Below are 12878 nucleotides of genomic sequence, written 5' to 3' on the forward strand. Positions count from 1 at the left end.
GTACAGATGGGAACTGGAAACACAGGAAATCCAGGACAGATGAAGCCCTCAGGACCAGTGGTGAGAGTGGCGATACCAGGAGGGAAGGGAGAGTAGAATGGGAGAACCGATCACAAGAATCTACATATAACCTCCTCCTGAGGGGATTGGCAACAGAAAAGTGGGTGAAGGGAGACACCGGGCAGTGCAAGATAAGATAAAATAATAATTGATAAATTAACAAGGGTTCATGAGGGAGAAGGGAGCAAGGAGGGAGGGGGGCGGGAAAGGAAAATGAGGAGCTGATCCCAAGAAGCCAAGCAGAAAGCGAGTTTGGAGAATAATGAGAGCAAGGAATGTATAAGTGTGCTTTACACAATTTATGCATGTGTGGATTATGATAAGAGTTTTATGAGTCCCAGTAAAATGATTTAAAAGAAGTTGCTTATGAAGAACAGTGTGAGAAAAAAAATCATTGGGGTACTTACTGAACAGGTTATTCCAGTTCATATTTGCCTTTTCCTCAGGCCCCATATGTTGGAAATGGAGTATCTTATGATGATGGAGGTTTTTTAGCAACTCTTCACAGTAAAATGGAATCCCACAGCTTCCCTCTACCAGGTACCTGGAGCAAATAAAAAAGGTATCATATTTTAGGAAGTGTGATAGTTACATAATAAGTCTATGAATTTGTTTCTCTGGTCTACCGGGGCTAACACATTATGGTGCCTTGGGAGTGGGGTACTAGAGAAACAAATTATAAAGATGGAAAGTGGATGTGTGATTGACCTCTGCCTTGTGATAGTGTCTCTTCTTGGGCTAGCCAGAGGTGAGAAAAATCCATGCAGTTTACTGGCTTGCTTTATGGAAAGAATATGAAAAGTTAAAGTTTGGATTATTTTCTTGTTTGTTGTCTTTGGTTATTCCTATTTGAAATGGCAAAAATGAATGTGATTAATGTACATTTGGAGCTCAGGGGTAGAAATAGCCATTTGAATTTCTCAGAAATTTGTAGTGAAAATAGGTGACAGAAGATCAAAATGAATGTCAGAAAGCCTGCCTCAGGCTTGATATTGTCAGAGGCCTAATCCCATATTTTGTATCAATAGAACAGTTTAGATAAGATTGATAAGGTTTGAACTTGACTGTTATAAGAATTGAGTTTAGAATCTGATTCTACTTAGTTTATACTGATTTCTTCTGCTTATTATTGTTGATATAAGGATTGATAGAAATGATTATTGGGACATATGAAAATAGAGAGTTTGTAAGCCCACTTGCCTTAAGCCATTAAAAAATTGATCTTTAAATGGATTTAAGACACGATAAGCCCCACCCAGTGCTTTGGAGTACTCAGGATATTTGCATTCCAAGAGACCTGCCTAGGGGATTGTTGACAGATTGAATTAAAAAGGAACTCTTTGGAATTTTTAATTTGAACTACTGGGTTTTCTCAGATGCTGGGGGGAAAAAAGCTGAAATCATGAAGAAAACTCCTCTCTTGGACTGAACGGTAAAGGGAGCCTGTGGGCAGGCTGAAATGCATGCTAGGTCACCACCTGGATCTCTCCTTAAGTGGAAGTGAGAGAAATGAAGCAATAAAGAGACAGGTTGAGCCTGGCCACTGACACCCATGGACCTGGTTTAGAGGAACTAGAGAAGAAGATGAGAGAGGATTGACTGGTCTGAAGTTCATGAGAGCTAAGCTTGCTGAGATTTTGTGATGGGGCCATGGTCTAAAGGAAAGGCAGCCAACGGACACCCTGGTGAGGCCAAGTGAGGCAGCCCACATTGAGATGACCAGAACTTGACCAGATAAAGAGAAGATTTTTCACCCTGTGAACTGATGCATATTGCTGCAGAATTTATAGACAGCCTGTTCTGATTTGACTTTGCTTCTGGATGCAGACTTCACAAGGTTCCAACTGGAATGAAGATTCCTCACATCAAAGAATATGCTTTTCTCCTCAGAGCACTGGGTTGATGTAAGTGGGCAGGATACCCAAAATTGTGGGGCTAGAAGCATGGAGTGGTTGGCTTACAAACGCTCATAGGTGGGGGGATATACTAAAAGGATTATAGGATTGAGGTTTAGGTGTTACTTAACACAAATTTTAGGCATAGGATATTTTTGTTTTGTTCACTTCAAGAATGTTATGTTTAAATGATGGTGGCACAGATTGAATTGTCTGCATTTTAGCTTTATCCTGTTAGGTACAGATATGGTTTTACTATTGTTTGTTTGAAAACTATATATGGCTAAAGAGTTGTGTGAAAGTGTCAAATTGACAAGGGGTGGTCTGTAGTAGTTACATAATCTGTTGTCAGTTTGATAGGAGGAAGAATGAAGGGGTGAAGTTTAGCCTGTCAATGAGATCACAGCTTGATTACCTCATTTGGAGACACTAAAGAGAAAAAGAACTCGGAAGCGAGACACATGCCAATTCCCTGGGAGACGTGGCAGCTGACAGGACCCATGGACCCATGCTAGAGCCTTGAGTTGCAGGAGCCACGTGGAGACTTCTGCCAGCACTGAGATGCTCATAACTGCCACTGGATCCACAGGACTTTCCACCCACTGGCCTGTGATCTTCCTGCATTCAGCATCATTTCATGTGTTTCATGAGTCTAAAGAGTACTTTATAAGTTGTTTTGGACATATGGGCTAATATGGGACTTTCGGACTTGATCTGGACTGGGCTGGGATGTTTTCTCAATATTTCATTGCTCTTGTATATAAAGCTCTTTCCTATACACATATGAGTGTCTATGAATTTGTTCATATAGTCTACCTGGACTAACACAGGAAGGAAAAAAGTATTTAAGTCGTTTCAATCACTTGAGAATAATATCATTCTCACATATTTTTTAGCGCCTGTGCCCCTTTCCTTGGGTTTCAGCCTTTCTTATTTTACATTTGTCATAACCACCTTAAGAGGCATAGGAAATACTAGCCTAAAGGAGACACAACCCAAAAGACACACTGCTACAGTTCATTAAAAGTCCATGCTCAAGCAAATCCACCTAAGGGCCAAAGCTCTTCTTTCACTACTTCTGCTCCATCCTTTTGATCCCCATGCTACATTCGCCCCACCCCACCCCTGATTTTCCCACCTTACTTTTCTGTACTTCAAGCCTGTTTTTATCTTGTCTTCATCTTCTCTCAGCTCCGGGGATTAGCCAAGCAAAACCAAGACAAGAAAGGATAAGAATCACACGGACACTCTGGGGCTATCCCATATGCCCGAGGAAACCGAATCACAAAGTGAACTGGAAAAACCGTATACTTACGCCTATAAGCAAATGTGAGCAAGACGCCAGATATGAGAAAGCAGAGAGAAATGTTGGGAGCAAGATGTTGTGAATGCACTGTGGGTCTCTCCTCACTTGTTGGGTAGTGATGGTAATGGTGCGGTTTTCCCCCAATCCCAATGAAAGCAAAAACGTAGAGAAAGAGGAAGCTTGGGATCTTAAAAGGACATGGAGGAGAGCTTGGGACTTGGCTACATGTGAAAGGTTAAAACAAATTTTAGCAGCAGAATTAAGAGATATGTTGGAGAAGCAATTTCCATGCAAAATAGCAAGCCCCCAAAGGATTTACTTACTTGGTGCCCCTATGGGGAGAGGGTGTGTTAGTGTTTCATTTTTGTTTGTGTCTCTCCACTACCTGTCATTTTTTAATGCCCACCATTGCTGTTAAGTCAACCGTGACTCATGGAGACCCTGGAGGATGTACTAGCACTCACTGTTCCACAGGTTAAGGAAGCACAGCGCCACATCTCTCTCCCAAGGATCAGAGTGTGGGTTTGAATTGCTGACTGAGCACATTAAATGTGAATGGCCAACGGTCAGATAAGTTGTGCAAGGACCGCATACTAAAGACAGGAACAGTCATTAAAAAAGAAATAAAGACCAAAAGTGGATGTCAGAAGAGTTTCTAAGACTTGCTCTTAAACACAGAGTAGCTGAAGCAACTGGGAAAAAAAAATGATGAAGTGAAAGAGCTGACTAGAAGTTTTCAAAGGCAGCTTGAGAAGACAAAGTCAAGCATTATAGTGAAATGAACAAAGACTTAGACTTGGAAAATCTAAATAGAAAAACATGCTCAGCATTTCCCAGGGTGAAATAACAGGAAGCAAACTAAATGAAGCCTGGAGCTGCAATATTGAAAGGTTCTTGGGGCAAACCCCCCACGTGTCTGTCGATTTGTCTTAGTGTGGTGGCTCGTATGTTGCTGTGATACCAGAAACGATGTCATCAGTGATTCAAATACCAAGAGCATCTCCCCAGCTGAATAAATTCCAGACTGAGCATAGATTACAAAGAAGGAATAGGGTATATCTAGTTTTGAGCGATTAACCAGTGAAGACTTTATGAAAGCAGTAGACTATTGTCAGATTAACTGGAAATTTTTGGACTAGCAGCAAAATATTTTCAGATATTGTGCTAAATGATGAGCCCTTCAGGTTGCAAGACTCAAAACTCACTGCCATTGGGTTGATTCCAACTCATCGTGACCCCTTCCCCCCAACTACCATGATCTGAATTCTACCTTGCAAGTCTGGATAGAGCAGAGGTTGTACACTGGTGCAGATAGGAGCTGGAGGCACAGGGAATCCAGGGTGGATGATACCTTCAGAACTAGGGGGTGAGGGGTGATACTGGGAGAGTAGAGGGTGAGTGGTTTGGAAAGGGGAAACTGATTACAAGGATCTACATGTGATCTCCTCCCTGGGGGACGGATAACAGAGAAGGGGGTGAAGGGAGACTCCGGATAGGGCAAGATATGACAAAATAACAATCTATAAATTATCAAGGGCTCATAAGGGAGGGGGGAGCGGGGAGGGGAGGGGGAAGAACCTGATGCAAAGGGCTTAATTGGAGAGCAAATGCTTTGAAAATGATTAGGGAAAAGAATGTACAGATGTGCTTTATACAATTGATGTATGTATATGTATGGATTGTGATAAGAGTTGTATGAGCCCCTAATAAAATGTTTAAAAAAATTTTTTTAAAGACAGAATAGAACTACCTCTGTGGGTTTCTAAGACTAACTCTTTAGAAGAGTAGAAAGTTAAATCTTTGCCCCCCAGAGCTGGTGGGGACTTCAAACTGCTGACTTTGAGGATAGCACCACAACCTGTAACCTACTGTGCCTTATGTCAGAAGGTGCTCAAAATACGACTGACAAAGAGCTGCCTTCTCAGGGTAGAGTCAACCGTGATGGCTTGAATAGAGTAAAGTTTTCAGGACCTTCTTTAATTGATGGAGCATAGTTCAAAATGAGAAGAAACAGATGCAAATAGCTATTAATATCAGAGTGTGGAATGTATAAAGCACAAATCCAGGAAAACTGGAAGTAATCAAAAATGAAATAACATCGGTATTCTCAACTTTTTTTGTTTTTGCTAGGGGCCATTGATTTGGTTGCGACCCATAGCAACTCCATGCACAACAAAACGAAACACAGGCTGGTCCTGTGCCATCTTCACAATTGCTCCCATTGTTGCAACCGCTGTGTCAATCCATCTCCTTGAGGTCCGTCCTATTTTTCTCTGTCCCTCCACTTTCCAAACACGATGTCCCTCTCCAGGGATTGGTCTCTCTTGATAACATGTCCAAAGTATGTAAGATGAAGTCTCACTATCCTTGCCTCTAAAGGGCACTCTGGATGTATTTTTCCAGGGTAGATGGGTTTGTCCTTTTAACAGTATGTGGAATTTTCTATATTCTTCTCCAGCACCACAATTCAAATGCATCAATCCTTCCCCAGTGTTCCTTACTCCATGCCCAATTTTCACATGCATATGAGGCAATTGGAAAGATCATGGCTTGGCTCAGGTGCACCTTAGTCCTCAAAGTACCCTCCTTGCTCTTCAGTACTTTAAAGAAGTCTTAATGCAACATGTCTTTTGATCTCTTGACTGCTGCTTCCATGAGCATTAATTGTGGTGTCAAGCAAGACAAATCCGTGACAATTTCAATCTTTCCTCCATTTATCATGATGTTGGTCAAGTTACGAAGATGTGGGTCTTTTTTACATTGAGTTATAATCCATACTCAAGGCTGCAACCCCTGATCTTCATCAGCAAGTTCCTGGAAGTCTTCCTCACTTTCAGCAAGCAAGGTTGTGTCATCTGCATATTGAAAGCTGTTGACAAACCTTCCTTCCATCCTGATGCCACATTATTCTAACTAGATTCTCTAAATTATCTGCTCAGCAGACAGATTGAATAAGTATGGTGAGAGGATAGAATCCTGTCACACACCTTCCCTGATTTTAAACCATGCAGTGTCCCCTTGTTCTGTTTACACACTGCCTCTTGATCCATGTACTAGTTTCTTCATGTTATAAGGAAAGACCAATAATAGGAAGTTATTTGAAATTCAAGTCAAAATTCAGAAGAGGGCATGGACAGAGGGATTTCATTGCTGATGTCAGATGGATCCTGCCTGAAGGCAGAGAATACGATAAGCTTATGTTTTATTGCTGATGCAAATGCGTCCTCTGTGTGAATCATGACTATGGACAGCATTGAGGGTGGGAATTCCAGAACACTAAATTGTGCTCATCTACGTGGAATGTGTACATAGACCAAGAAGCAGTGGTTCAAACAGAACATGAGAGTACTGCTTGGTTTAGAATCAGGAAAGAGGCGTTTCAGGGCTGTATCTTATCACCACACTCGTTCAAAGTGTATATTGAGCAAATTTCCAACACGCTGGACGATATGAAAAAGAATGCAGCGTGAGGACTGGAGGAAGGTGTACTGACAGCTTTCAATATGCAGATGACGCAACCATGCTCCCTGAAGTCAAGGGGGCTCGAAGCACTTGCTGATGGAGATGAAGCATTGGAGCTTTCCGCTTCGATTGCAATTCAATGGAAAGAAGCCCCTAATGCTCACAACTGAGCCACAGCAGGTAACCGCATAATGAAAGGAGGAAAGAATCAGATTACCAAGGATGTCATCTTGCTTGTATCCGTAATCAGTGCTCCTGGATCAGTAGTCAAGAAAGCAAAAGACTTATTGCACTGGACAAATGTACTGCAACCGACCCTTCAAAGTGCTAAAACGGAGCCATGTCCCGTTGAGGGCTAAGGTGTGCCTGGCCCACGCGATGTTGGTTTCCGTTGCCTAGAGAAGAGCACAGCACACTTTAGTGCAGAAGAAGCTGCTCCTCCATGAGATGCACCCACGCAGCGGCTGTAACGATGAGCGCAGGCTCAGCACCGCCTGTGAGGCTGGTGCAGGACAACGGGGCATTTTGCTCTGTGGCATATGGTGTTGCTATGAGTCAGGACCAGCGAGCAGCATCACACGAGTGAACCTCTGCCGTTTGAATTGTTATGGTAGTACTTGTACATACAACAAAAGCAAACATTTTTCAAGTCAACGACTTTACACGAGGAAGTTAGTGACATAGATGACTTTCAACATGGTGTGCAACCACATCACTAGTCATGTCCAAATTATTCCATCACTGTTCACCCAAAGCCAGTGGTCTCCAAGCAAAGCCGCGTCCTTTCCCACTCCATCTTGCTCCTGCAGACAACTCACAAATTTTTGGTCTCTATATATTTGGGCATTCTAGATATTTAAAATACGTAGGCTCACACCGTATTTAACTTTTTGTGACTGACTTATTTCACTCAGCATATCATTTTCAAGGCTCATGTATATAGTAGATTATACCAGAATGTCCTTTCTACTGTATGTATAGACCACCTTATTTTTATTCATTCATCTGTTCATGGGCATTGAAGTAAATATTTTACGCCATTTGGAATGTACTGTGTTTTAATATCACTCGAGATGTTTTCTCCATGTGGGATCATGCTACCAACTTGTTACTTCTATTGGTTCATGTGTTGTCATGCTGTAGGGAGTGCTGTTTTCATTTTCATAATGTAGGAAATCTTTCCACAGCCAAAACAATCTATTAAGGTACAGCTTCAGTGTGCTTCCCTTCCTTGCACTACAGGTCAACCTTTATGATTCACTTTTCACTTATTCTCCAAATCCTTTTTAAACACAGAAGTAAACACACACATGTATTTACCCACTTTCTTAGACAAAAGACAATGTGCTATTTCACATTCCTCCATACCAGTCATTGCGTGTTTTCTTTTTACTGATCCACTGTGTAGACGGAGTTCTCCACTGTGTAGATGTATCATGGTTCATTCAACCTCCCCCTTAGCAATGAACACTTGGGATGTTGTCAGTCTTTTCCTTATAAAAATAATATCCCCCTAAAAATATTTGTCCCTATATAATTGCATATTTTTGCCAGTGTATTTTTGGAATTGATTCCTAGAATCAGAATTTCTAGGTCAAAAAGTAAATGTGAGATGCACAATAATTGACAGCTTCAGACTCCCATAAACTTACTATTTTCATACTTTCTTTGCTTTTTATGACATGTCTTAGTCCTATAGACATAGCTTTGTCTTAGTGAATAAGCATTTTGAAATTTGTGTCTTGTGTCTAAACCTCACTGTTTTCCTCAACAATGTTTAGCTGCTTAAGCGTTTAACCTGTATATGCGAACATCCCATGTATTTTAGTCTAAAGAGCTTTCCTATATATGTATATTTTCCTCTGCTCAATATAAAAACTTTTACTGCCATGGAGTTGAATCGGACTCATAGCGACCCTACAGGACATGGTAGAACTGCCCTGTGGTTTCTACCTCTGCCTCTAAAGGGGACCAGAGATAGAAGTAAACTTTAGACACACAAATAGATTGTTAGCTCACCCTCATTTGTAAGTCCTAAACTAAGAACAATTAGTTCTTACCATGGACCCTGCTCAATACTTGCCCTCATAAAGTGATCACCGAAGATACGCGTGCTTTTTCAAAGTAGGGTGAAGAAATCAGATGGTGCCTGGCTATCAGAAAGAACAGTGTCAGTGGCCTTAAAGGTTTGTCATATAAGCGAGGTGTCAGCTAAGTCCACATGGAAGGAGTGCGTGATCTGAACCTGTGTGATCCAAGGACTGTAAGTAATAAAATCCAAGATCAGTGCAGAGAATTGTGTTAGAGCTTAAATTCTGAGCACTCAGTTTGCAGAAGGCTTTGGTAGTTAAAGCCCAAATCCATTTGCAGAGTCTTCACACACATTAGGTCTTCACTGAACTCCCTCACACCAATAACTAGAGATATGAATAGTCTTACCCTCGGCAGAGTGCATTGGAAAGTAGATTAGTACTGCAGATATAGTTAAGCTAAATTTTTAAAAAATAAACATTTTATCAGGAGGTCTTACAGATATTATTATCATCCATAATTCCATTAGATCAAGCATAATTGTACAATTGCTGCCCTCATCTTTTCCAATACACTTTCTTTTCTTCCTAAACTCCTTGATATCAGCTCCCTGTTATCCCCTCCCTCCTCCACCCTACCAACCCCCTGAATCCTCAGAATATTATATATTAATATTATTTATTATTTTTTGCCTTAACTTACACCATCCCATGTATCCATTCTCCTGACATTCCAATGTTCATTCCCTGCGAGTGGGGTTATCCAGCCATCACAGCTCTCTGTTCCCCCTTATTTCCCCCTTTCCCCCTTTCCCTTCTCCCCCTCTCTCCTCTCATACCCTCAGGAGGTCAAGTCAATGCTCCCCTTACTGTTTCTGAGGGGAGACTCTATCTTGAATTCCGTGTATTGAAAGATCTTGGTTGCACCCATGTACATACACAGGACTAGCAAGATTAGTGAGGTGAAACTAGAACCATAATAGTGGGAGGAGGAAATGTTAAAGAACTAGAGGATAGTTGTGTGTTCCATCAGTGCGATAGTGAACCCTGAATATATCAGCCCTTCCGTGTGGCCCTTTTGTGAGGGGCTGTCCAATTGCCTTACAGATGGGCTTTGGGTCTCCACCTTGCCTATGTTCCTTCACATCTCTTTGATTGCTTGTTTTTGAACTTCTGATACCTTTCCCCGTTGACACCTCATGATCACACAGGCTGGTGTGCTTCTTCCATGTGGGCTGTATTCCTTCCTTGCTGGATAGCTGCTTGTTTGACTTCAAGCCTGTAAGACCCCAAATGCTATTTTTTTGGCTATATCTTTTAATAGCTGGACATCATCAGCTTTCTTCACCACATTTCCTATGCACCTGTTTGTCTTCAGCGATCATGTAGGGAAGATGAGTATCCTACATTGCCACATTATTAAACAAACCATTCTCTTACTGGGGTAGGATTTAAATAGAGCTCCAAATTTCATCTACTTCCCTATTATACTTACTTAACTATACATGCCTAGAAAAATACACCTATCTTTATATATTTATATCTTTACATATCTATAGTTATACATATATATAATTGTGTTTCATTTTTTCCCCTTTTGACCCATTTTAAGTTTGTTCTAGTTCTATTATCTTTCTTACTTTAAAAAATAATTTTCTTGGGGGCTCTTACAACTCATCACAATCCATCCATCCATCTATCATGTCAAGCACATTTGTACATTTGTTGCCTTCATCATTTTCAAAACATTTGCTTTCTACTTGAGTCCTTGGTATCCACTCCTCATTTTTCCTCTCCTACCCCCACCATCTCTACCTCATGAACCCTTGATAATTTATCAATTATTTTTATTTTTTCATGCTTATTATCTTCATTTTGGATTGAGGTTGTGCTGTTTTTATTTTATTGTCATTTTTGGAGTTACTTCTCTGATTTTCTTTATATGAAATTGAGGATAGCTAAAACTATAGAGAGTAACTGGATTAATAGTTCCTTAGGGTTATGGCAGGAGAGGCTATGAGTAATGGAGAGCTAACAATAATGGGTACAAGAATGAAGAGAATGGGTTGTGGTGATGACTGCACAACTCTTTAATATATTGAAACCACTCAATTTTGTTATATGAATGATATGCTAGCAAAATTGTTAAAAACAAAAGTTTAAAAAATAACTCAATGAATGTTCTCTTTAAGTTATATGTGTGTGTAGATATGTATATATATACACATATATATATGCTTAGAGGTGTGCACACAGGTGTGTGTGTGTGTGAGAGAGAGAGAGAGAGAGAGAGAGAGAGAGAGAGAGCATGCGCACAATTTGCGTCTGGAGCCATTTTAAATGAGACCTTATTGAAGACATCGTTAGTCAAGGAACAAAACAATCTTATTCAGAAGAATGGGTGCAAATGCCAAGGTGCAATTGTAGACAGCTTGCTAAGGACGATGCAGTATCCACGTTAGAGACTACTTCCAGAACCAGTAGAAAAATAGCCAAGTTCAGAAAACACTCCCTAGAGAGTCAACGTTAAATCCCTGCCACAGACAGAGCAAACCAATACCCAATTACACTATTGCCAGCCGAGTAAGTCCTGCGTAACAGTAGGTTCTGATATTTCGTTTGAGCAAATTTGCCTTTCCATCACTTACTCAGGCTGGTGGCCTTGATCATGGTTGGTACGTAACACAAGGAAAGGGAAATGTAACCGACGTCTCTAAGCCAAGTTTGGGGATGTATAACAGGGGTCATCCCAAGGCGAGAGTGAGCTGTGCCCATCCTGACAAGCTTTAGGAATGGTCTCTTCGAAGGGTGTTGCTGGCGGCAATAGTCTGATGACTTTCTCAGGTACATCCTAAGGAATTAGGTGAAGTCTGAATGTGGGGGATGTGCACAGAAGTCAATGTAGCTCTTGACAGAATCAACTGGGTTACTTACGAGTCCAGTTCTTTGCGGATGCCACTCACGTTGAGGTCGAGACAGATTTTGTTGAGGATGTCTTTAGGCTGCACGGCGCCCAGGCTGACGTAGGTGGTGTTCCTGTTCTTCATGATGGCGCTGGCAGCGACACAGGGGATGTCGAGGAAGGGAGACAGGGACATGATGATGAAGATGGAGACAGTTCGGATCAGCTTCTCCAAAAAGTTCCACGACGCTGAGTCTACAAACTGGGCCTCATCAATGATGAAAATAATCCTTTCTTCTTTCACGGTCTACACATGGGAGAGAAACAGAAAGGAGAGTGTCGTACATGGTGGCTGGTTTGTATGTGTGTGAGTGAGCATGCAGGACAAGCAGTCTGTCACCAGCTGATGACCTAAAAGTTGGCGGTTCAAATTCACACAGCAGCTCCACGGGAGAAAGGCCCGTCCAACTGCTTCTGTAAAGAACTGCAGACAAGGAAATCCCACAGAGCCTTTCTACTCTCTAACACATGGGGTCACCTTAGTTGGGGGTCAACTGAACGGCAGCTAACAGCATCAGCATGGGTACATCTGTGTGTCAATTGATCTTTTGGTGTGAGTGCAATGACAAGGAAAGGACTGGCCGTCTTAAACCGTTTTTTTCCCCAATTACTTTGTATTCATTTAGATTCCATTCATGTGTGGAATAGGCGTCAATTTGGACAAAGCTTGGTTAAAATGGACTCTTCCTTGGTATTTAATGAAGGTGTTTAAGGGTTTCTAACCATTATCTTTGTATAAGGATAATGCATATTTATACTTATAGATGGGGAATACCTATAAAAGCCAAATCAAAATGCCCATCTCATAAATATAACTGATATGCTAATTATAAGCCATTTGAATTCATTGACTAATGAAGACCTCCTAAACATTTATTTGAGTGATATATATTCAGTACCTACTTACTGAGCACCCACCGGGCTAGGTGATAAATGTGTGGCGGTCAATAAAGGGGATCCAGTCGCGGCTTGGCTGGTCCTTAATGCTGCTCTAGCTCAAACTACGGTGTATGTTACTCTTACAAACAGATCTGAGATTCCCTTTTGTTGTGTAGACTACCCTCGCTAACTAGTCTGAATTATTTAGTCACTCAGTAAGCATGTATTGCCAGGCACTGCCGTAGGCGCTGGGGCTAGAGTACTAAACAAGATGTGGAGCTGAC

The 12878-nt window shown here is 41.4% G+C and overlaps 1 protein-coding gene across 1 annotated transcript in view; it reads right to left on the minus strand.

The window, feature by feature from the left end:
* The window catches only part of ADCY10 (adenylate cyclase 10), a 108360-nt gene that overhangs the window by 49471 nt on the left and 46011 nt on the right, over window positions 1-12878 (minus strand). The window contains exons 16-17 of the mRNA XM_075540467.1: window positions 11688-11962; window positions 468-604 (exon numbers count right to left, since the gene is read on the minus strand). Coding sequence (XP_075396582.1) covers window positions 468-604; window positions 11688-11962 — 412 coding nt within the window. The remainder of the gene's footprint in view (window positions 1-467; window positions 605-11687; window positions 11963-12878) is intronic.

This window comes from Tenrec ecaudatus, chromosome 1 (assembly GCF_050624435.1).
Source record: "Tenrec ecaudatus isolate mTenEca1 chromosome 1, mTenEca1.hap1, whole genome shotgun sequence".
In the NCBI taxonomy this organism is placed as follows: Eukaryota; Metazoa; Chordata; class Mammalia; order Afrosoricida; family Tenrecidae; genus Tenrec; species Tenrec ecaudatus.